Below are 25,260 nucleotides of genomic sequence, written 5' to 3'. Positions count from 1 at the left end.
TTCGTCAAAATGATTGGCACTTCCATTCACCCTTTTATCGAATATTTGTCGTCTTGGAAGACTTTTCCTGTTTTCCAGATCTTGGTTTGTAATATCGGGCACATTTTTTCGAATTCAACGGTTGGTGATTTATTCTCTTGTACTAAAATTAAAATACCTACAGCATTGCATTATATTCTGGTACAAAATGTTTGAACATCGATTAGAAAGTTAATTATCTAGTCGGTCTAACGCTGCCTCGCATATTACACCACAAACCATTGAGAACTTCGAACAGAAACGTTCCCATACCTACTTATTCCTATTCATACACCAAGCACAGAAATTCTCGAAATTAATTCACTCTCAGCGTAGATGACTCTTGAGCTCGACTCGACAAATGCAATGCACCAACCAACTTCCGTTTGTTCGTCCGCTTGCTAGGTTCATCATCAAATGCGCGGTCAATTCATTTCGGGAGCAGTTTCAATGGTTAGTCGTTCGAAATCAGCCGCCGGTAATCCATCGCGCTCATTATTTGGTGCAAAAGTAAGCATCAATTTTAGTGATAGGAATTCGAAAAACTAAAACACGGTGCTGTTTAGTGGGAGAGGTAACATAAATTTTGGGACTCGCTAAGCCTCGCGTTTGAGCTGAGCCGGTGCCTATCAATGAGTTTAATTAACAAGTTTACTGAAAACTGATTGATTAGATTATCGCAGCTGTGAAGTGAAGATAATTGGTATTAGTTGGATATGCTTCGGGTGGAAATTAGATGCTCGTCATATGTATGTTGTTGTTTCTCGTTTGTGATTTATGCTAACCATAAGTTGAAACAAATCGCCGCAATAAGCTCCGAGTATTCAGATACGCGAGCATATTGCTGAAATCCTGATAGTGCCAAGGGTCAACAAACGATGTGTTGTTTTTATTTTTATACAACGCTGTTTACAATTATAGATCCGTGCCGTTTCTCACGTGAGGAAGAAGTATGAATGAATGACAGCAGAACGCGCTAAGAAATTTTTGCTGAATGTTTCAAATTAATACGTTCGTATGTTACATGTTGGGTGGTGTTTCTTTTAGTGATTCGATTTGCTTATATCAACGATTTGGTGAAATTTCGCTTTGAAATAGACAATAATAAAGTCTGTTTCTCAAAGAATCTGGTCGGATAAAATGGATCATTTCTCCGCAAAGCAATAACGTACAACAAAAGTAAAAATGATATTTTGGAGGGTTTTTATTGCACTTTGAGGAAAAAAATACATAAAAACCATTCGTCAGCTTTTCGGATGAGTTTTCGAACTTTTTTTGTGATACCACCCATCATTTTCTGCACAGTAAATACTGCTGGCAACCTCATTCGCCATCTTGTTCCACCAGCTTTCTATTTTTATGGTTCTGCCACATTTCTTCAGTTTGCCCTTAACTATTGCCCAATATTTGGTGGATTGATACTTTTTTCAACAAAATCGATCTTGTTCTCCTTATTCCACTTAACGGCATCCCGGCTGTAGTGGCAGCTTGCCAGGTCAGTAGCTATAAAAATTAGAAAGGCGTACGGTGGAATGCAGATTGCAACGATTCGCTTCTCACCAACAGCGGCCAACACGCTACTGACGGTAGGGAGTGTAAGAGTTGGGTGGTCAATAAGGCATTTTAGAACCGCACCCAGGATATCGAAGCAGATGCAACGCTGCTTCAACTGCTAGGATTTTGGTCATCTTTCCCGAAGCTGTAACGGACCCGACCGGTCACGATGCTGTCGAGGATGCGGTGAAGAGGGACACTTCTCGAGAATGCAAAAAAACAGCCGAAATGTATGCTATGCAAGCAGGCGGATAGCAATGTCCACGAAACTGGTGGCTTGGACTGTCCGGTATATATAAAGGCAAAGGCAAGCCATTTAAACTGAAAATAATCCAGCTAAACCTCAACCATAGCGAGATTGCACAGCTTCTGCTGGAGCAAACGGTAGGCGAAAAGCAGTGTGATGTGGCGCTTTTATTAGAACCATACAGAATCCCGTCAGGAAATGGTAATTGGGCAGCGGACAGGTCTGGCTTAGCTGCTGTCTACGCCACGGGACGTTTTCCTATCCATGAGATAGTGGTAGATTCTCGGGACGGATTCGTGATTGCTAAAATTAACGACATCTTTTTCTGCAGCTGCTACGCTCCACCAAGATGGACGATCGGGGAGTTCAACACAATGTTGGATGAACTCACTCACGAACTGACAGGAAAGGCCCCTGTAGTAATAGGAGGAGACTTCAACACCTGGGCGGTAAACTGGGGTAGTAGGTGCAACAACCCTAGGGGCCACAGTCTACTAGAGTCCTTCGCAAGACTGGAGGTTGAGCTGTGCAACACCGGATCCATCAGCACCTATCGCAAGCATGGAATACCAGACAGAACGTCAGTGATTGATATCACCTTTGCGAGTCCATCAGTAAAAACTGACATGAATTGGAGTGTGTGACGACTATACAAACAGTGATCACCAGGCGATACGCTATAGCGTAGGAGACCGAAATCCGGTAGCAGTAAGGCAACTGGGGATTTTTTTTTATTATCTGACGGGTTTGCGCCGGGGGTCTTCAGATCTTCCCCAAAATTAAAAATTTGGTTCATTTTTGCGACTTAAAAACACATGTATTTTTTCAGATTTCTAACATTTTTATTTTTTGAGTTAGCTTCGGTTAGATTTTTTCGTAAATAAAAAATAACCATTTTTCAAAGCTACATAACTCTGTTGTTTCTCAACGGAAATTATGAAATAGCACATCAAAATGCATTGAAATTTTATCAGCTTTCCAAATAGAATAGTTGAAAAAAATAAAATAATGACCTTCAACATGAAAAGTTGTAAATAAACTTTAAATGGCTTCTAAAAGTACCGTCTGCACCACCGAATATTTTGCAAAAAATACCATTGTATAGCTCGATTTATGATGCAACTTTCATCTGAAGACACCAAAGTGGGCCATTAACACCTTGAAAAATTATGAAAGAAATAATGACAATAAATCTCTTTTTTTGCATCGAAAATAAACAATGGTCGAACAACTGCACTCACATATGGAGATAGCAAGCACTTCTAACAACATGGAAACAAAAGAACTTATCAAAGCTGGTAAAAAACACTATTTTTTCGTCCTTTTCAGACTGCCCCTACTCGCATAACAGTTCCATATGAATTTTCGTCATTTTAGGTCAACATAAGGCTTCAACATAAAAGACTAAAAAAAGACGTTTTGTTCTAGAAATTTCGAAAAAAAATATCAATTCGTGGCTGTCCTATATGAAATATACCTGACTAACAGTCCCATATGTGAAATACCACGGATTTGGTTACTTTTCAATGTTTCTTTCGGCGAAATAGTCTTTGGTTTATTGCTTTGAATCATTTAAACATTTTTTTAACTCACTTGATGTCGAATGATGCACACTAGTTTTCGAAGGCAGGTCTGACTTTCTTAGGAATGACTTCCTGAGCGAAAAACTATCGGATGCAATCAAAAAATCGTAAAAAGATTCAACTTACAATGTGGAATTCATGATATTTTTTGCAAAAGTATGTTTCTTTTTTCTGACAATTGCATTTAGAAGTTCTAAAATGATCAAATTTAAGTCTTAGAAAGTAGCTTGGCGAGAAAAATATATTTTGTATGGGACTGTTATGCTAGTAAATTCGAAAAAGGTTTCAAATATGGTCGATTAACAGTCCCATAATGAATAAAAATGGTGCTCTAGACCTTATCAATAACCCAATTTCGAAAATTTCAGGTCTAACGATTTATTATGACAACCTATAAACGATTTTCGTTTATGCTGAAAGTTGTGGTCACAATTTAAAAATATATTCCAAAACAGAAAAAGCTGATTGTCTCGCTTGCTTATTTTTGTATATGGGACTGTTATGAAAGAAGGGGCGGTAGATTGTTGCAGCTTAACTGACTTCATGTGATATCCAAAAATCTAATAACGTATTCTTTTATACCCAGTTTTGCACCAGGTCACAACAAGTTATGCACATTTTACTGTCATTTTTAGAAGTTTATGCGCTAAATTTTGCATCCGTAGTTCCCCAGATTTGATTTAAAATGGACGGTGGAACACTGAAGATTCGTTTGTTAGAGCAAACGCACCAATAAGTGAGTATACGCGGCCCGGTTTTGCTCATTTCAGCGGACCGGTTTTGGGATACTCACTCTTTCGCGCACCGGGCGGTAGCATAATTATTTTTAAATTTGGCATTGCACTGAGAAAACTTTTGAAGAAAATCTTAATCTTAAATTAATACGGACCGAGTAAATTTTCGGAGTCGTCCACCAACAGCTCTTCTTAGTTTACATGATCATTTTTGGTCATAAAATACGATGCTTCGAGTTTGTTTATCTGAAATTGAGTGAGAAAGGAAAAAATTTTATCAAAATTCTAGGTAGAAAAAAGTCCTAAACAATATAAAATACAAAATAAATAACTCACCATCAGAACCAGCAATTGCACTTTCTCGTTCAATTCCTGGATAAACCCGAAAAAATGTAACGAAATTGCGAATTCAACTGGTTATTCAGAAAAAAAATCATCCACAATTTTAATCTCATACCTACACATTTTTTCTTAAAATGAATATCAACAAACATCCACACGCTGCGACGTCGTTTGTTTAATTCTGCTAAAATCTTCAACTTCTTTTTCTATCCAACAATAGTTGCTGCTCTGAAAAACTGGGTCCCATTAGTTGCAAACTTATTAAGAGACCTCGTTTCGAAAGCCGAATTGGTGGGGACAGTAATGGAATGCCACCCATACGGTTGGATACAAAAATCCTGCACAGCGCACTGGTCTCGATTATTATTACTCCGATAAAAATCCTCGAAACTTCACTCAAGGTTGTGGGAGTCAGTAAAATGTTTACTATACGGAATGCACAATCAAAATTTTCAGAAAGCAATCGTCGGACTTGAAGGGCTTTTCGGAAATATTTCATGGAATTAGTTTTTTCGCAATAAAAAAAGTTTCAGCTTTCCGTTCGTTTATTTAATTCTGCTTAAAACGGTAGAATTTTTTCAGTGCATGTTTGATCTCGCCCCTTTCTAGTGAGCAAATTTGGTGATTTTGTCGGTCCCGACGGCAACGGACCTATTTTGCTCACCTTCATACTAACCCCCGGTGCGGTATGGAAGTGATTAAACTCGTGAGCATTTTCACTTTGCTCGCGATTGCTGCGGATGCCCTTAGCGATCGAGGTAGCAAAACACTGACGACGAATTATGTTCGTTCTAGTACGGTAAACCTCAAAACTGGGCGAATGTAGAAAACGAATACGGTAAAAGTATCATATTTTCATCATTTTACAGCCTGGGCTGGCCATACTGAGCTCTTTGATTATTTCTACAACATTTGTGCCACTTTCTCATACTTTTTTGATCAATGGGAAAGGATTTTGGTGTCCAGTGCTTTTTTTAATCACATTTTTGTGATCCCAAACACAAGAACTGAACCTTCTACTATTGGCATTGATCGAAAAATTAATAAGTTATATAGTATATGACCAGGTTGTAAAAGCAACATTCCCATTATTAGTTATATCACTTAAACAATACGATATTCAGAATTTTGGTTAAAATTTAAAGTCAGTTTTGCTGCAAACACTCTACAAAGCACGAAAAAGTAGTGTTTTTTACCTGCTTTGGTAAGTTCTTTTGTTTCCATGTTGTTAGAAGTGCTTGCTATCTCCATATGTGAGTGCAGTTGTTCGACCATTGTTAGTTTTCGATGCAAAAAAAGAGATTTATAGTCATTATTTCTTTCATAACTTTTCAAGGTGTTAATGGCCCACTTTGGTGTCTTCAGATGAAAGTTGCATCATGAATCGAGCTATACAATGGTATTATTTGCAAAATATTCGGTGGTGCAGACGGTACTTTTAGAAGCCATTTAAAGTTTATTTACAACTCTTCATGTTGAAGGTCATTATTTTATTTTTTTCAACTATTCTATTTGGAAAGCTGATAAAATTTCAATGCATTTTGATGCGCTATTTTATAATTTCCGTTGAGAAACAACAGAGTTATGTAGCTTTGAAAAATGGTTATTTTTTATTTACGAAAAAATCTAACCGAAGCTAACTCAGAACATAAAAATGTTAGAAATCTGAAAAAATACATGTGTTTTTAAGTCGCAAAAATGAACCAAATTTTCAATTCTGGGGAAAATCTGAAGACCCCCGGCGCAAATTGTCAGATAATAAAAAAAAATCCCCAACTGCCAGTGCACGAGCGGAGATGGAAGACTAAAGTTTTCGACAAGGAAGTGTGCACCGAAGCTGTATACATGCAGAGGCATCCCAGGTCCATAATGCTGAGCAGCTGACGAAAATGATAGTAGCGGTGTGCGAAATGACCATGCCCAGAAGAAATACACCGAAGTGGTGGCGACGACCGGCTTACTGGTGGACCTCAGAAATAGCTGAGCTTCGTACTAGCTGTCTAAAAGCCAGACGACGAGCTCAACGGGCGAGAAACGAAGCCGATAGAGAAACGAGAGGTGCCGTTTATCGAGCAACCAAGGTGGCACTTAAGCGAGCTATTAAATCAAGCAAAGAGAACTGCTACAGTGCGTTATGCCAGAGCGGAGATGATAACCCATGGGGCCAAGCCTATAAAATTGCACTGGCGGGATTCGGTGGCCCAAGGTCGCCGACCGAAAAGTGTCCGGAAATATTGGGAGAGATCGTTGCATATCTTTTCCCGCAGCATGGCCCGACGCAGTGGCCACTTACCCCGTACGACGCGGGCTCCCACGACATCGAGCCAGTAACGAATGAGGAACTTGTGGCTATTGCCAAGAAACTTGCGGTGAATAAGGCCCCTGGTCCGGACGGAATCCCAAATGCAGTGCTGAAGGTGGCGGTACAGACCATTCCGGATACTTTCAGAGTGGTGCTACAAAAGTGTCTCGACGAGGGATCGTTTCCCAATTCTCGGAAAACGGCGAAGCTGGTGCTACTACCGAAACCTGGGAAACCCCCAGGGCACCCGTCATCATACAGACCCATTTGTCTGCTGGACACTGGACACCCTTGGTAAGCTACTGGAGAGAATAATATTCAACAGACTTATTATCAACACAGAAGGCGAGAGTGGACTGTCGGACAGACAGTTCGGTTTTCGAAAAGGGAGATCTACGGTGGACGCCAGCACGCATATAAAAAGAAGCGGACAGGTGTTCGTCACTGCGCCATTGTGACAATCGACGTTGAGAATGCCTTCAACCATGCCAGCTGGGAAGCGATTGCCAAAGCGCTTCACAGGATGCGTGTTCCCAATACCCTCTGCATAATAAGAAGCTTCTTCGAAAACCGAGACCTGACGTACGAAACCGAAACTGGGTTACGATCTACTGCCCTAACAGCGGGTGTTCCACAGGGTTCCATACTCGGACCTGTGCTTTGGAATGCCACCCATACAATCATTTGGTGGGTATATCAAATTTGGAATACAAATATACGTGCAAATATACGTAAAAACATATCGTATATAATGCTGCAAAACCAGTATATACGTATCATTTTGGAGGCCATATAGGTACATTAGCACACATATTCTTGATTTGGATTGTTTTGTCGTAATAAAATCATGCAATGTATTTAAATACGACAAAGAATATGCATGGGACGCACATGGAAGGTGCATATATATGAATTGTCGTAATAAAAACATGGGATGCATATAAATACGATAAAGGATATTCATGGGCCGCACTGTATAGGTGCAGATATACGAAAATGAGTTTAAACAACATTCATATGATATAATCTGTAAAATAATATACGACTCCTGGTTGTCTGGGCATGTACAATGAGGTGTTAACGCTAAAACTACCAGCAGGCGTGCAGATAGTCGGATTTGCTGACGATAACGTGCTCATGATCACCGGCGAAACAATCGAGGAGGTTGAAGACCTTGCAACGGTGTCCGTAGAAAGGGTTGGCATCTGGATGGAGGGAGTTAAGCTTCAGATAGCTCACCATAAAACAGAAGTTCTGCTCGTGACCAATAAAAGAGGAGTAATGGTCGACAATCGCTTAAGTTTTGGTGCACATGTCAAATACTGTTGTGAAAGTGCATCGAAAGTCATCGATTAATTGGCCTGGATTATGCCGAACTGCCATGGTCCGAAGAGTAGCAAGAGACGTCTCCTTGCGAGCGTAGCACTGTCCAAACTACGATACGGAGGAGCGGCCTGGAGCTCTGTGATAGAAGTAGAGCGCAACAGATCCAAATTACGCAGCACACATCGGCTGATAGCCATGCGAGTTTCCTGTGCATGCAGAACCATATCAGCAGATACAGCTTTTGTCATCGCGGGCATGATTCCCATCGATATAACTCTGGCGGAGGATATGGAATGTTACAATGCAAGAGCTGTTATAGGAGTGCGTAAAATTCAACGAGCAGCGTCAATGCTCAAGTGGCAGGAGCAATGGGACGCATCGAACAACGCAAGATGGACGCATAGGCTAATCCCGCGACTTTCAGAATGGGTAAATCGGAAGTATGGAGAGGTCAACTTCTACCTGACGCAGTGCCTTCCGGGTCATGGGTGCTTTAAGCAATACCTTCATCGGTTTAAGCTTATCAGCTCGCCTTATTGCCCGGAGTGCGTAGATACGGAGGAATCGGCAGAACATGCTATCTTTGTCTGCCCCAGGTTCATTTCAAGGCGTCAACAACTTCAAAATTTGAACGCTGAAACTATTGTGAGTGAAATGTGTCGCGACGAACAGTCGTGGAGTGCTATAGTCGACTAAATCTCGCAAATCATGCGCGATTTAATAAGAATCAGGAAAGATGATGAACGGAGAGAGCAAGATAGACAACTGAATTTGACAAGCTAATGGAAGGTCTTGGGCCTCGTATGACACTTCAATTCAAAAGCAACGCGATCTTAGGGCGCGATATAACCCTAATCTGGACTCATACGTGTGGTGGGACTTAAAAGGTCTCACGTACTCAGCTACGATCTTTCCTGCAGCAAAAGGAAGCGGAGATACTATTCGGGGTGGTGAGATGTATAAGTGCATGAGCACAGCCTACCCCTTGATGTAGTATCATAGTGTGAAACCAAAGGGCACATCTGGCATACGAAGCCCAAGGTGGTTTTAGTGGGATGAACCCACACACAGCAGCAAACACCCTGCTGTTATGGTTTGAAGTCGAATTTCCACCTTGTAAAAAAAATAAAAAAAAGGTCAAAATTTGGTCAAGGGAAAACGCGTGTAAATCGGTGAAGTCGTTTATTTAAAAAATCAAATTAAACTTTTATTTCAAGTTTAATTAGTATAAAATTCAGGAAAAATATTCAGTTTGGCTTCCGCTTTTCCAAATTCGAATTGCCGGGCCTTACGCTTAACCCCTGCCATCAGATTTTGTACAGCCACCTTGTCCACCTTCTTCGATGCAGAAAGCCAGTTTGCCTTGAACTGCTGCTCGTTCTTAGCAGTTTTTTTGGCCTTCTTTAGGTTCCGCTTGACAATAGCCCAGTATTTCTGGGCGGAGCACTGGCGTGTTGGGAGGGTTCTTGTCCTTGGGAACCACCTGCACGTTGTTGGCGGCCTACCACTGCATGGCCTTTTTACCGTAATGGCAAGATGCCAAATCCGGCCAAAACAGTACGGAACAACCGTGTTTCTTTAGGAAAGGCAGCAGACGTTCATTCAAACACTCTTTCACGTAAATTTCTTGGTTGACAGTCACGGAAGGTATGAAAATGCTGCTTTTCAAGCCACAGGTACAGATGGCTTGCCAAACCAGATATTTCTTCGCGAACTTTGATTTCATGTGCTTGAAAATATCTGCTACCTTTCCCCTTCCTTTTGCCGTATAAAACTCCTGTCCCGGAAGCTGCTTGTAGTCAGCTTTGATGTAGGTGTCGTCGTCCATTACCACGCAGTCAAACTTCGTCAGCATCGTCGTGTACAGCATCCGGGATCGCGCTTTGGCCGTCGTATTTTGTTTATCATCGCGATTTGGAGTCACTACCTTCTTGTAAGTCGATGGTCCGACTCGTTTTTTGGCTCGATGCACGGTTGTAGACGATACACCCAGCTTATTTGCGGCATCTCGGAGAGAGAGGTTAGGGTTTCGCTTGAAACTACCGGCAACTCTCTTTGTCGTCTCAGCGGCTTCCGGTTTTCGATTTCTCCCCGATCCAGACTTCCTGACTGTCGACAAACGTTCCCCAAACACTTTAATTACATTTGTGACGGTTGATTTGGCAACTTTTAGCGATTTTGTCAGCTTTGCGTGCAAGTACCTCGGTTTTGCGATGCGCGAGCAAAATTTTGATACGGTGCCCTTCTTCCTTGGACGGCTTTTTGACAACTGAAGTGTGAATACCAAAATCAAAATAGGAGCAACATTCTACACACACAACTTCAAAATGAGGGGTGCTCAGGTTTTTTAAATGCAAAATTGAAAGAAATACGTCATGTTGATATTGACCAAATTTTGACCGTATCACCCTTTAAGACTCAACGATTCTGTTCCGACGCAGTCACAACGAAGCGATTCGACACCGACACAAGAATGAAGTACATACATTTTGATGAAGAAATGAAATTTAATCGAACACGAATGTCAAGTGTATTAGTTCTAAGGGAACAAATGAAATGTAAATATTTAACACAAAACATTAATTTCACCTTACACTATTTCACACAACATACCACACAAAACGAAAATGAATTACCAACACTGAACACTAACACCACTAGAATTAAGAGTGAGAAAATTCGGACGAGAAAGTGAACAGTGAATTCAAACTCTAGCTTGTAAGTGACATGTATTTATTTACTTCAATAAAGCTCACTTTCTAAACCTAACTCGCGAGCATCAGACGTGTTTTGCCACCGAAAATTTCGTTTTGTTCTCGGCCTTTGATTCGCTCCGCCATCGCTGGTCAACTTGATGACCAAAGTTGTTGCTGCTACCCCGGAATTCGTTAGCCGTTTGGGACCCAATTCGTGGGACACTAACAACGGAATCCTTCGTCCGTACATGGTCCTTCATCCCGGATTGAATTGCGCACGTACCTGCCAGGCCTGGGGAATCATCTTCGGTATTCTTCACCAGCAACAGCAGCAGAAAGCGCACATCGATTAGCAGCAGCAGAAGCAATTAATTTGCTCATCAGCACCAGCAGAAGCAGCAGCAATCAATCACCGCGGAACCAACAGCAATCCTGAAAGGAAGCATCGTTCCAGTACATTTTGGTAGTTCGTATACAAATTTACTTACTTGTTTTCGACTTCCAGGGGGGTTGGTCATCGGTCCCGAGTGCGTGATTGAGGCTTTTTTTTGGTAAATTCGACATCCGACGGAACATTTCGAACTTCTTTGGAAACATCCCGGGTGATTTTTTTCCGATTTGTCAACATCAACAAACCGTAGGTTGGACCGGTCCGGTAAGTCATATGCCCACTATTCTTTCGCCGGAAACGGTTCCAAGTGAAAAGTTAGCACAATTGGTGCATGTTTCGGATATTTTTTTATCATCGAATATTGTTCGTCGGCCATTGCTGTAGGCCATAGGAGATCAATTTGGAGCTCACTATTAACCCTTCAAGTCCCAGTAGCACAAAAAGTGCCTAATTCAAAAATATTTTTGAAAGTTTTTTTATTTTTGAATTTTTGCGAATCGATTGCGATTATCGATTTTTCGGGTAATTTAACCCTCTCAGTACCACTGGAAAATATTTGAAAACAAAAAAAAATATTTTTTCGGTATTTTGCGGTTTTTTTGAATTTTTTCCGCTAAGCAATGAAGAAAGAAGTGGAGTTTAAGAAAAACTTGGTGATTTATCGCCAGGCTCGAGATTCTATGGAACGAGCCATGAATTTTATGCAAAATTTCGACCCGTATACGCAAGTTGAGCAAGCTTTAGCTCGAAAAAATGCTCTTGAGAGCAATTATAAGAAATTTTGCCAAGCCTCATTGAATCTTGAGAGCCTTGAGGAGGAGGAAAATACTGAGATAGATTTCGCGAAGGATATGGCTGCTTTTGAGGAGGATTACTTCACGCTCAAAGCATTTTATGCGTCGTTGGAGGTACCCCGCACGCCAGCACCATCGTCAGTCTCTACGGGTCATTCGTTTCGTGCCTTGAAATTGCCGGATATCAAACTTCCGGAGTTCAACGGCGATATTCTAGGATGGTTTTCGTACTACGATACTTTCGACTCGCTAGTACATAGTAATATGGATTTATCGGATGTGCAGAAATTTCACTACCTCAAGTCGACTCTTGGAGGAGAGGCATTAAAATTAGTAGAGAAAATGTCAGTTACGGGGAATAATTATTCGGTGGCGCTGAAAATGCTAACTGATCGATATCAGAACATGAATATCCTGGTACGCAGTCACATCGAGGCACTGTTCAAGGTGGACAAAGTGCGGAAAGAGTGTCCTCGTGAACTGTCAAGTTTAGTTGGAGATTTCGAGAACAACTTGGGAATTTTGGAGAAGCTTGGCGAGAACACGAAAGGCTGGAGTTCACTTCTGATGTACATGGTATCAGCCCGGCTGGATCACAACACGCTTCGCGAGTGGCAGCGAGTAGCGGATAAGAAGAGGATGCCGAAATACGATGAGCTGATCACTTTTATCCGTGAGTACGTGATGGAGCTAGAGACGTTGCAGTCAGATCAACCAGTATGTGACTCCAGACCTGTTCCCCTGATCGTGAATGCTGGAACCACCGTCAAATCCAAAGACAATTGTGCGGCGTGCGGGATGGGACATCGTCTCTATTTCTGCGACCAGTTCAAACAAATGCCGGTAACTCAACGAGCTGTGATCGTGGATAAAGCTGGGTTGTGCGTTAACTGCCTCTTTGGGAAACATTCGTTCGCTACTTGTAAGTATGGAGCCTGCCGAATATGCGGAAACAAGCATCACTCACTACTGCACAATCCGGATTTGGATACAGCTCGAGGTTCCGACTCAAATCCTGGCGAGAAGCAGTTATCCGTTTCGAATTTCGCTGGTGTTGATCGTTCGCATCTTGTTCCTGCTCCTCTCAGCCTCTCCGCCCATACGCACTCGGGGACCAAAATTCTCGACCTCTCCCCTGCGAATCAAGTGTTTCTCGCCACTGCTGTCGTCAAAGTTTTCGGTCCAGACGGTACTTCGTCCCTCGCTCGGGTTCTGCTTGATAGCGCTTCGCAGCCGAACCTCATGACCGAAAGATTTCGTCGTCTTCTAAATTCTCGAAAGACTCCTGGTAACACGGAGATTGCTGGTATAGGAGGAAATATTTCTGCTGTTTCGATGTTTTCGACTGTTGCCACAGTTGCTTCGCGGCTCAATAGCTTTAGAGTTCCTCTGGAGTTTATTGTCTTGGATGAGGTTACCAGCGATCTGCCTACTAGCACTACCGATGTAAGCGATTGGATCATTCAGGAAAACGTTCGTCTCGCCGATCCTTCGTTTGCCACGCGTGGTCCCATCGACATGGTGATCGGTGCACGGGTTTTCTTCGAGCTCTTGCGAAGCGGTCAATCCAAGCTTGGCAAAGGAAAACCGATGCTCCAGAATTCGGTGTTTGGTTGGCTCGTATCCGGTTTTCACGACTGTGATTCCAGAGAGGATAAAGAACGAGTTCATTGCAATCTGTCGACATTTCACGATCCCAAGCAGAGTATCAGTGAAAAAAGGCCGTCAAAGTCTGCATTTCGAGTGGAGGAATGCCTTTGTGGGAATTATTTCGGATCACGCAAAGACGTTTCCGCACTATACATCGTTAAAAACCCCGGACTCGTCGCTCAGTTGTCGCAGCCTTCGATTCCTTCTTTTGTTTTGACCAAAAACGGGTTTGCTGATTCGTCGCTACGTACTTTCATTTCCTGCATTCATCTTCGTTCGATTACTACAACGAATGCAGTCACGGTCCACCTGATGATAGCTAAATCCAGAGTCGCCCTAACGGAGAAACATCGATCTTTTCTTGCACGTCTGGAGTCGTGCGCCATTTTTCGTTTTGCCAATCAGTACCTGTGGTCGTCCTCTGACTTCGCCCTGCACTGGATTTTGCGTGATTCAACGAATTGGAATTCTTTCGTCGCCAATGGAGTTTCGCAGATTCAGGAGTTTATTGCAACCGCTACGTGGCTACATACGCCTCCAGAAGCAGACACCAAGAAGAGGAAATCTGTTCATGTTTTAGCAGTCTGCACCCACCAGGATTCCCGGATCCGAGAAGCATTTGGCAACTTGTACAGTGTTCTTCGAATTCTCTTCCGTAAACTGTTCATCAATGTTACGAGACCATTCGACCGAAAGAATTCGTGCTTCATTCAGAACTTCGTGACGGATCCCATCAACCTCGAAGCTCACGAAGAAATGCTTTACGCGGGACATTCGCATCTATTGTCCACAGTTCGTCGTTACTGTTTGATGGATGGTCCCAACAAAACTCGAAATACAGTCCACAAACACATCGTCAAACATCATCTGCAAGTGGCTCTTGTTGTCCTTAAGACACAAGACAAAATTACCCTTACGGTTACACAAATTAAAGCGTGCTTAAAATCCCGGCCGCTTTCTTCCCGCTCAAATGATCCTACAGACCCCGAGGCCCTAACTCCAGGCCATTTCCTCATCGGTGGTCCGAAAAAATCCCTTCCCGAACCAAACCCTATCACACTATCCTTCAATCACCTGCTCCGCTGGCAAAACCAACAGCGTGTCCTCCAAGCGCTTTGGGATCGCTGGTACGATTACCTGCCCACTCTACAGCGTTCTCAAAAATGGCCCGCTCAACATTCGAATCTCTCCTTCGGTGACATGGTTCTGGTTCAAGACAACAGCTTGCTTCCAACGAAATGGCTCACCACTCGAATCCTGAAGACGATTGTTGGCGATGATGTGTGTGGTGGAGTGGCAGACGTGCTGTGTGATGGAAACCAAATCCACTGTTGCTCGATCCGCAAAATGTGCCCGCTCCCACATTGCGAAGCCTACGAATCCTCCACAGTCACGGAATCCGAGCGTCAGCCTTCCGCTCCGAGCTGCACTCACCACCCATCTCCCATAATTGCTCTTCAGTCGATATCCGGCTGCTGTTCAATGTGTGCTGCTTTCGACAACACGATTGGTTTCGACAACGACGGCAACAAATCGATGGCGAACAGGAATACCGTTGGATTCATCGCAGTCATCGTGAAACTCGACATCGAGAGCCGTTTCATCCATCCGAGGTCCTGTTGAAATGTACATTTCAAGGGGGGCGGCATGTTCCGACGCAGTCACAACGAAGCGATTCGACACCGACACAAGAATGAAGTACATACATTTTGATGAAGAAATGAAATTTAATCGAACACGAATGTCAAGTGTATTAGTTCTAAGGGAACAAATGAAATGTAAATATTTAACACAAAACATTAATTTCACCTTACACTATTTCACACAACATACCACACAAAACGAAAATGAATTACCAACACTGAACACTAACACCACTAGAATTAAGAGTGAGAAAATTCGGACGAAAAAGTGAACAGTGAATTCAAACTCTAGCTTGTAAGTGACATGTATTTATTTACTTCAATAAAGCTCACTTTCTAAACCTAACTCGCGAGCATCAGACGTGTTTTGCCACCGAAAATTTCGTTTTGTTCTCGGCCTTTGATTCGCTCCGCCATCGCTGGTCAACTTGATGACCAAAGTTGTTGCTGCTACCCCGGAATTCGTTAGCCGTTTGGGACCCAATTCGTGGGACACTAACAACGGAATCCTTCGTCCGTACAGATTCCTTTTCTCGTGGTATTCTTTGGAGTTAAAATTCTTGTTGTAATTATTTAAGAAGTTATGATTTTTTTTCTCGCTCAATGGCCGCTTTGATCTCTGGCTTCTAAATGACAAAATAATATGTTATTCATAGATTAAATTCATCTGTGGATTAAATATATACCCATATAACTCCCACATATTTTAATTGAAGTCGTTCTTTCTATGGGTAGGATTCCAATACACACTAAAAAAAATCCATCAGAATGATCTTAATGAGAATTTCTGAAAAGTTTGGGCGGATAATTATATGTTTTGTTACCACTGATTGGCTATTTAAAATCGAAAATTCAATTATGTAGATGAAATCTGAGAAAACTATCTTATGTTTCCTCTTTTTCAAGAAACCATAAGAAGGCCGGCGTTAACTAGGAACTAAAATTCGAATGAAATATGAGATCTTAATTGTATTACTATAGTATTCAATTTCTGATATCTATTCAACAGCTCGTGCTTTCACCGAATTAGTCGTCGTGACTACATTTTAGTCCTTCAAGATAAATAATTGTTCAGTACTAAATACAACTAGTGGTACTACTCAAATAATAACATCTCTAAACTATGAGAACTTCAATAAAATGTGATTTCATTTTCTTTTCCTTTGCACAGAGTTTGTTCAATTTATCGGAGAATGAGTTCAGTCGAATTCATTCTACTCTTCGGGACAATTGTGACAATAGCTTATGCCAAAACCATAATCACTGCTGATGTTTCGGACAATGAATCATTCACATACATCCGACCATCTCTTGCGGATTACTACGATCAACGGGAGCGATTTATCAAGGAAGAAGATCAACGATTCCTTGGAGCTACCCTTGTTCTAACCGATGAAGAGAGAACCGTCAACAAATACCTGATGGAACTTAAGCAAAACGAGTTACGGCAAGGGTTCAACGATTGTTACGATTTCATCCCGGCCCGGCATTTCTTCGAGATGGTGGACAAGTTCAATCAGTCCAAGTTGTTCCAACTGATAAAGATGCTACCGAAGGGAGCAGTTCTACACGCCCACGATATGGCTTTAGGAAGTGTGGACTTGATACTGAAGGCCACGTATCGGGATCATTTATGGCAAAAGGGAGGCTTCGACAGCAAAGAAGGGCCAAATTTTATATTTTCGATTCAACAACCCGATGGAGAAGGCTGGCAGCGTGTTTCTGATCTCCGAAATCAACAAACTGCTACAGTTTATGATGAGAAAATTCGATCATTGTTTGGCTTGTACTGTAAGGATCCTTTGAACACTTACAAGACCATCGACAGTGTTTGGGATAAGTTTGAGAAAATGTTCACGTCACTGATTCCAATTATTACATTTGAACCAGTTTGGAGAGAATACTATGCGGATGCGCTGAAGGAATTTTATGATGATGGTGTGCTGTATTTGGAGTTTCGAGGAGTGCTTCCGCAGCTGTATGATCTTGATGGAAAAATTTACAACCCTGATGAAGTAATTAGTATCTACATTAATGAAACAGAGCGGTTCAAAAGTTCGCATAACCCGTTCATTGGTGCCAAATTTATCTTTGCACCGATAAGATTTGCAAATGATTCGGTGTTTGAGGGAATCTTTGAATTGGCCAAAAATTTGCATCTGCAATATCCAGACTTTGTCATTGGATTTGATTTGGTGGGGCAAGAAGATCGTGGTAGATCACTTCTGGAGTTTGTTCCCCAGCTGTTGAATCTTCCGGACTCGATTCACTTTTTCTTCCACGCTGGTGAAACCAATTGGTACGGAATGAAAACGGATCAAAATTTGGTAATATTATGATTACATCGTGTTTGACTTCATGTACTGAATCCTATGTTCTTTTTTTCTAGATTGATGCGGTACTTTTGGGAACGAAACGTATCGGCCATGGATTTGCGCTGCTCAAACATCCCAATCTACTGAAGGAACTCAAGCGGAGAAACATCTGTGTTGAAATTAATCCAGTTTCCAACCAGGTCCTCAAACTGGTAACAGATTATCGGAACCATCCGGCAACGTTTTTCTTCTCCGATAACTATCCGGTGGTAGTTTCGTCGGATGATCCTTCCTTCTGGGGAGCTTCTCCATTAAGTCACGATTTCTATCTGGCGTTCCTGGGCATAGCTTCGGCACATCACGATTTGCGCTTGATCAAGCAGCTGGCACTAAACTCGATTGAGTTTAGTGCTATGGAAAAGGCAGAAAAAGCGATCGCAAGAGTCAAATTTACTCATTCATGGGAAAAGGCGATCAAGGATTTGGCACTGCGGATTAATACAAACAGTAGTTTACCTATCTAAAGTTAAAAATAAATGTTTTATCTAATTAAAGTCCCCGCTCCACTGTAGAATTCATTCCAATTCAAATTTGGTTATTTGGGAGGTCTTACACTCACCAAATCTTTTTTGGCTTTTTGTTTTCCTGTACTAATGACAGCCTTGAGGTATCTGAGAAGAATTCCATGTATAAATTTGTTTCTGGGTGAGTATTACTTTTGGCTATCTAGGTTATTCAGCATTATAATAAGTCCTACTACCGAAGTAATCAAAATAGTTGGAAATTTGCACGAACGATCAACGAAGCCTCTAGTAGTAGCCAGCAATCCTGGCCCTTGATCGAAAATTCTGAAGCTTATCCTGGACCCTGATTGCATCTTCTAAAACAAGATCCTTGATTCCAGAAGAAATTTATCTAGAATAGTTGATCCTGATCCTGATAGAGTAGTTGATCCTGATCCCGTATACGGATCCTGATCCGGGGTTCTGATCTTGGACTCTGCTCCCGGATTTCGATCTTGATCATGTATTATGCGTCTGATCCTGATATCGGGTTCTGAATACACTATGTTTTATTTGACCGCGGTATCAAATCCGTCGTTAACGTATAGGGGAAAAGTGCATATAATGCCCTATGTGGCTAATACGCGCCACCCTTGTTTTGAAGAATCTGAAGCATTTTAAGCCTGCAAAATATTGCCAATTTGTTCTAAATGCTGTGATTGGTCATGGCAAGTATGAATTTTCCCTTAAAATGCTCCTGTGTCGTGATAATTTCACAATTTAGGTTTTTCTTCATTTCTATCTAAATTTTAAAACACTTTTAATAAGGTGTCACCAAGCAGAGAAAAACGAATAAGATAATATTTTCTGACACATCGATAGAGGAGAATCTAAACTACGATTTATTGCTAAAAAATTATACCGAACTCGCTATGGTATGCTTTTTATGGGTATGTTTTATCACGGCCCATGCGCTCGTTATAACGCGCCAAACGTAGTACACTGAAAATAGCATTAATTTTTCAAAAAGTCTAAAACCTTATTTTGAGCGTTAATTCAGCCCAAAAAATCTACTTTTATTTTTTTTATTTTGATTAGTCCATTTTGATTTTATTTTCATTCAAAGTGTCTGTAAGTTTGGTGTGTTTTCGGTCTTCGGCTGCTTTCGGGTGTGTTCGGCTGCTAGGCGCGTATTGAATACACGGCGGCGCGTATTTACAACACAGTTTTTTTTTCTGTGGCTTTGAATAAGGTTTTTAAAAATCAAGTTTTCGAAGCAACTTTAGCAATTTGAGTAATAAAAAATCATAGGCATATGTAGAAAACAATTTTCTTCAACGATTGCACCCATTTTTAACACAATTTGTACGTGGAATATATAGAAAATCAGCGATTCGCTTAGCTGGCGCATAATAGGGCATGTTCCCCTACGGCTTGGAAAATAGAAGAACCATTTCCATGGCCAAAAAAACCATGTTAAAAGAAACCATGTAAGAAAAACTGCGCAAAATCAGTTCGTTCGTTAAAAAAACTTAGTGTACTTATCCGAAACCCTGATCTGTGGGCAAACGAAAGATGGAAAAATCCTCATTAAGTATACCAGTAACAATTTTAGCTTTATTATGGTCAGCATAACTTTGTTAGAGCTATAGTATTAATCTTCATTCTTTGGCCCTAATCTATAAACGTCATCATGCCTGATTTTTAATGTTCAATAAAATCATTATGCTGTAAAAAGTAGATCACCAAAGCTTTTATAAGCCTTTTATAAAAAAAAAATTCAACTCAAATATGTGCAGTATAGCCTGAACATGTCCGGTTTTGACATCTTAATCGAAAATTGTCACCAAGGACGGAATTATGTCATAGTCACGAGCCAAAAATTGCGACTAGTGACCCATTCATTTCCTCACATGTCGTTAGTTTCCATTTTTCGAAATGAAAGCATGCTATGAATGATTAGTTTGGTAAAGAAAGATTTTTCCATGATGTCATTGATCATTGAGATCTTCAATATTTCGGTCATGACATGATGGTAAAAATGGGTCATGAGAAATATCACCAGTGCATTTTTTGGCAACTTTATTTGCCAAGCTAATTTTCAATATGCTGTAATATGACAAACGCTAACACTAACAAAAGTATAAAAAATGAAAATAGAGGTAAGCGTTTTAGAAGCCTTTTTTAAATATTCCATTTGGTTCCGAATTCCATTCATTGCCCACTCTTCTCACGTCTGAAATTTATTTACATCGCGTGGATGTGAATGGTTTTTAAATTCACATTACGGAATATTTCTGTCATGACATGATCCATGACTGATCTTATTTTCTTGGGTATAGTGATCCAAAATAAAATTCACTGTCCTTATGAATGTCTGAAAAATTTCAAGCCTGATTGTCACCTTATTTTATTACGGTTTGAAAATCAAGCACTGTTGGCCTTTATAAAACTTGCAATTAAAAACCCTGGACAAACTTCTAAGTTTATGATTTATTGGAATTTGGATAGAGCATTCAGAACTCTTTCTAAACAACTTAAGCAGTATATTTAGTATAAGCTTTATAAGCGTTTTCAGAACTACCTGAAAACGAATAATTGAATCAAGAATCTAAGCATGATAAAACAGACCACGGATTAAGACCATGATTTCAGATTCCAAATTAATGATGAGTGCAGATACTGGAGTTTGAATCCTAATCACGGATACTGATTCTGTTCCTTTGATCCAGATTTTTATGATCATGATCCTAATTTTGTATCTTAAAACAGCATTCCGCGTTCTGTTCGTGGATCCTGGATTCAGATCCCAGTTTCTCATACTGATCCCGAATTGATTCTGAACGTGTAATTTGATTCTAAACCCTGATTCCGACCTTCATCCTGATGCTGATTCTGTATACTAATTCGCTTCTAAAGTAAAAACTGCTGGAACATGAGGGTTGAATTCATGCAGGTATTTTTTTGTTTCTCTTCACTTTGCTTCGTTTTAATCAATCTGATAGTTTCCGAATCGAGCATAGATATGAACATTCAAATATCCTAATTATGGCCATGGGTCGTAATAACGATCTGAAAACATTAAAATTCAAATCGCTTGTCATTGGTTCTGATCATGGTCCGCTTTGTGGCAAATAAATGGTGAAGAAAACGTATTAATTTTTTGGTTGTTGAGAATATTTCGAAGGTAACATTCACATTTGTTCGGGCGACTTCAACGCAAAGATAGGCTCCGATAGTCCGGATCTTGAGCGCATCATGGGGCGCCATGGTCTAGGATAAGCTTGCCAGATTGCCCGGTTTTATCCGGGTTTCCCCGGTTTTATCCGGGTTTGCCCGGATATTTGATGCAAAATTTCGAGAAAGTCCGGTCCGGCCCGGTTGCCCGGGTATCGTGAAAAAAGTCCGGATATTGCCCGGATTTTTTCACAATTTTCACAAAGAAACCAAAAAAAAAATCAAAGTTTTTGAGTAAGTTTCAGCAAAATCGATTAACCGTATGGAAATTTTCAACGGTTGTTTCAAATAATTTCGCTGATTTACTTTTATAAACCTTTAAATATTTAAGTGTTCCAAAAAGTTTTCGGAAGTCTGCAATTACATTAATAAAATATTAAATTAATTTTTTTTGCATTTTTTCTTTGCTTTTTTATATAATAACACCTAAATTTTGCCCGGTTTTTGCCCGGTTTTTGGATTTGAAAAATTGAAATCCATGCCTGGTATTTGCCAAGTTTTTTTGAAAAAATGCCCGGAATTGCTAGGCCCGGATGGGAGTGGAAAAAATTCTGGCAACCTTAGTCTAGGACATATGAGCGAAAACGGAGAACTGTTGTAAAATTTTATGATAACAACAACAACAACATAATGATCGATGGATCCCTCTTCCCCCATCGATCAGCACATAAGATCACTTGGGTGTCCCGAGATGGTCGAACAGGAAATCAAATTGATCACATCTGCATCAACCGGAAATGAATTAGGAGTTTTCTTGTTATCCGCAATAAACGAAGTGCAGACATTGCATCTGACCATCACCTCGTCCTTGGTGAGATACGACTGAGAGTTGCGCATGTCCAACGGCGCAAGGAGAAAGAAGGGTCCGCCGATTGGAGAATACAGAGGTGAAAAGGGTATACGTTCAACAGCTTGAATCCCGAGCCTCGGAAATGCCGACAAACGGAACAGTCGAAGAACAGTGGTGTAGAATCAAGAATGCCTTTATCACGACAAGCCATGGTACTCTCGGTAAAGTTTGTGGAAGAAGAAGTGGATGTCGAATGAAACTTGGAGTATGGTCGATGATCGGAGAAAGGCGAAAGTCGGAATTGACCAGTCATGTACTGGGTTAGCCAACGCAGCCGCCCGCTTACGATGTGCAGAGCTGGAAAAGGCAGTAGCTTGTAGAGGAGACAAGAGAGCCTGGACTAACTTCTTAGCCGAAGAGGGAGAAAGAGCCACAGCCAATGGAGAAATCCGATTACTTTACGACATTCCTCGTCACCTTAGTAGCGCAAGGACTAATGCTAGAATGCAGCTGAAAAAGCGAGCTGGACAGCTGTGGACAGACAGAACAGATCAGCTCAAACGTTGGACTGAGCATTTCGAAGATCTCTTGCGAATCACGAATAGCGATGGCAAACAGAACCCATAGCTTGAAGCGCCAACACTAAGTCGCTTTAGTGGCGTCAACTCGGAAGCGCCCTCGCTGGCTGAAATAGAAGCGGCAATCAAAGACATGAAATCCAACAAAGCGCCTGGGATCGATTGCATTCCTACTGATAAGGCTGAAAGCCGATCCTGCCTTGTCAGAACCAAATGTTGCACCGTCTTTTCGCTGACATCTAGAATACTGTAACATTCCCGCCCAACTGGATGCAGGGTACCCTTGGAAAGGTCCCAAAGAAAAAGAACCTGACCGAGTGCGGTAACTGGCGTGGTATAACTTTGATCTGTACAACTCTCAAAGTAACACTTTGCAGAGTAAGGGATCTTGACTGGAACCAGGGAATCGGCAACATGCTGGATTTTGATCCTATCCGATCCAATCACAATGCTTAGAATAAATCTGGAACAAATCGACGAATTCCAGGACTCTCTTATGCTGGTGTTCGTTGATTGAAAAAAAATCATTCGACCGACTAATTCATGAAAACATATGGGCTGCACTACGAAGAAGAGGACCCAGCAAACATTTAAGAGGGTATATCGCAGGAACAACAGAATTATTCAAGTTTAATACAACCTTTTCATGAGATATATTTGCTCATGAAAAGGTTGTATTAAACTTACCAAAATAGCATATAGCTACAAAAGTGGAGGCGATATATCTACAATGACAAGATTATAACGATTCGATTTCCCCACAAAAAGGAAAATATACGAATTTAAATAATTTGAGTAAAACGAAAAAAAAAATTCCCCGACCGAGAATTAAACTCCAGTCCTCCGAGTTGGCTGTCCGGTATCTTACCACGATGCCAACTCATCAGTTGATATGATTCGCGCTATAGCTCTATATCAAAGATTTTCTGTTCACGAACCGGTCAAAGGAAGAAAGAAGGAAGGATCGCCCATTTATCGTAAATCAGTTCACTCAAATCGTAAATGTCGGAATAGCATATTCTCAACTATTTGGAGACATATTTACGAATTGACTAAGCTACTATCCGATTCAACTTTTTTGAGCAAAGCTTGTCGTAAATGAATGATAGAAAATCACTCAATACCAACTTGTTTACGATGGTTATTGAAAATGTCTTAATATTCGATTTGGATTATCATTTCTATTACGATTTCATGTAAGCTGGGGAGTCCCAGAGAACTAATGCAGGTCATCGAATCACAGTATGAGGGATTTTCGTACAAGGTCCTGCGCGACGGTGTCTTGTCCGATCCAATCCTGTTAACTGCTGGAGTGAGACAAGGATGTATTTTATCACCGCTGCTATTTCTCATCGTAATGGATGATATCCTGACTAGCAACTAAGCATGATGAAGCAACTAAACGACCTTAACCTGGATGACGATATTGTTTTGCTCGCCCAGAGATAACAAGACATGCAGAGAAAACTCCGAAACCTTACCTCCGAAACCTTACCGAAAGCTCCAAGGCAGCACGTCTCAAAGTCAATGTCGGAAAGACCTAGTCAATGGAGATCAACACAAGACATCCCTTCAGTTTCATGGTAGCTGGGCAACAAGTTGAGAAAGTGGAGTGCTTCCATTACGCCTGGTGGTGGTACCAATGGTGGAATGGTAGAATATCCCGAATTGCGTTTGCTAGTCTCCGAAACATGTGGCGCTCACGCCAGATCTCTCTGCGAACGAAAATCTGAATCTTCAACTTAATCGTCAAATCCGTATTGCTGTACGAGTACGAATCTTGGTGCGCATATGCGGTAAGGACGCAAAAGCTACAAGTATTTGTGAATCGCTGCCTGCGAAATATCATCTGCGCTTGGTGGCAACTGGATCTAAAATGAGGAACTTCATCGCCAGTGTCTTCAACGGGCGCTAGAAATCGAGGTTCGGAAGCGTAAGTGGAGATGGATTGGACATGCGCTGTGAAAAGATGTGAACGAGATTTGCAGAGAGGCGCTTGACTGGAATAAATAAGTACATCGAAGGAGAGGAAGACCCAGAAGCTCGTGGCGGCGAAGCCTAGCCGCTGAAATCCGAGCCGTCGACGAGAATCTTTACTGGGACCAGGTGAAGACGCTAGCTTCGAATCGTCATTAACATTAACTCTACCTATTTATATTCATCAATATTAATATTTTTGGGATCGATTTAAATAATTTGTAGGCAAATTACACATAACAGTGGAACGCAAAAATAAAAAAAATTGGGTGATTGATAAGTTTCAATTTTAAGCTATTGATATTTTTGTAATAATGAATTGTCTTAGGGTCGTAACTACAGCTTTTGGCAAGTCAGGAAAAAAATATGTTTCTTCAAATTGGAGAGCATATTAAGTAAACATGTTTAATTATTCAATTGGCGCGAATTCATACGAGAACGAAAAAGATATTAGAAAAACAAGTTGAGAAGTGGTAATAGACCATGATGAGGATCAGGAAATTCTCGAGATGGTGCATCTCCACAAGTTCTGCATCATTTCAGTAGTTTTGAAAGGCTACCTAATAAATTGCTTTTCAAA

General features: G+C 41.1%; 2 protein-coding genes across 5 annotated transcripts in view; one reads left to right on the top strand and one right to left on the bottom strand.

The window, feature by feature from the left end:
• The window catches only part of LOC129754469 (adenosine deaminase AGSA-like), a 40,156-nt gene extending 22,024 nt beyond the window's left edge, over positions 1 to 18,132 (top strand). For 2 of the 4 annotated variants that reach the window (XM_055750566.1, XM_055750568.1), the window contains exons 2-3: positions 16,452 to 17,607; positions 17,670 to 18,132. In XM_055750566.1, the coding sequence (XP_055606541.1) occupies positions 16,474 to 17,607; positions 17,670 to 18,119 (1,584 nt within the window). In that variant the 5' untranslated portion in view covers positions 16,452 to 16,473 and the 3' untranslated portion in view covers positions 18,120 to 18,132. Of the gene's footprint in view, positions 1 to 447; positions 593 to 16,451; positions 17,608 to 17,669 lie in introns of those variants that run through there. The other 2 variants (XM_055750567.1, XM_055750565.1) reach the window with 2 other exon arrangements.
• The window catches only part of LOC129754472 (uncharacterized), a 53,672-nt gene continuing 43,971 nt past the window's right edge, over positions 15,560 to 25,260 (bottom strand). The window contains exons 4-5 of the transcript XR_008739031.1: positions 15,967 to 16,029; positions 15,560 to 15,906 (exon numbers count right to left, since the gene is read on the bottom strand). The gene's annotated coding sequence lies outside the window, so the exon portion shown is untranslated. The remainder of the gene's footprint in view (positions 15,907 to 15,966; positions 16,030 to 25,260) is intronic.

Source organism: Uranotaenia lowii, chromosome 3 (assembly GCF_029784155.1).
Source record: "Uranotaenia lowii strain MFRU-FL chromosome 3, ASM2978415v1, whole genome shotgun sequence".
Taxonomy (NCBI): Eukaryota; Metazoa; Arthropoda; class Insecta; order Diptera; family Culicidae; genus Uranotaenia; species Uranotaenia lowii.
Note: the sequence above shows the minus strand (reverse complement) of the source record. Positions and strands in the feature narration are given on the sequence as shown.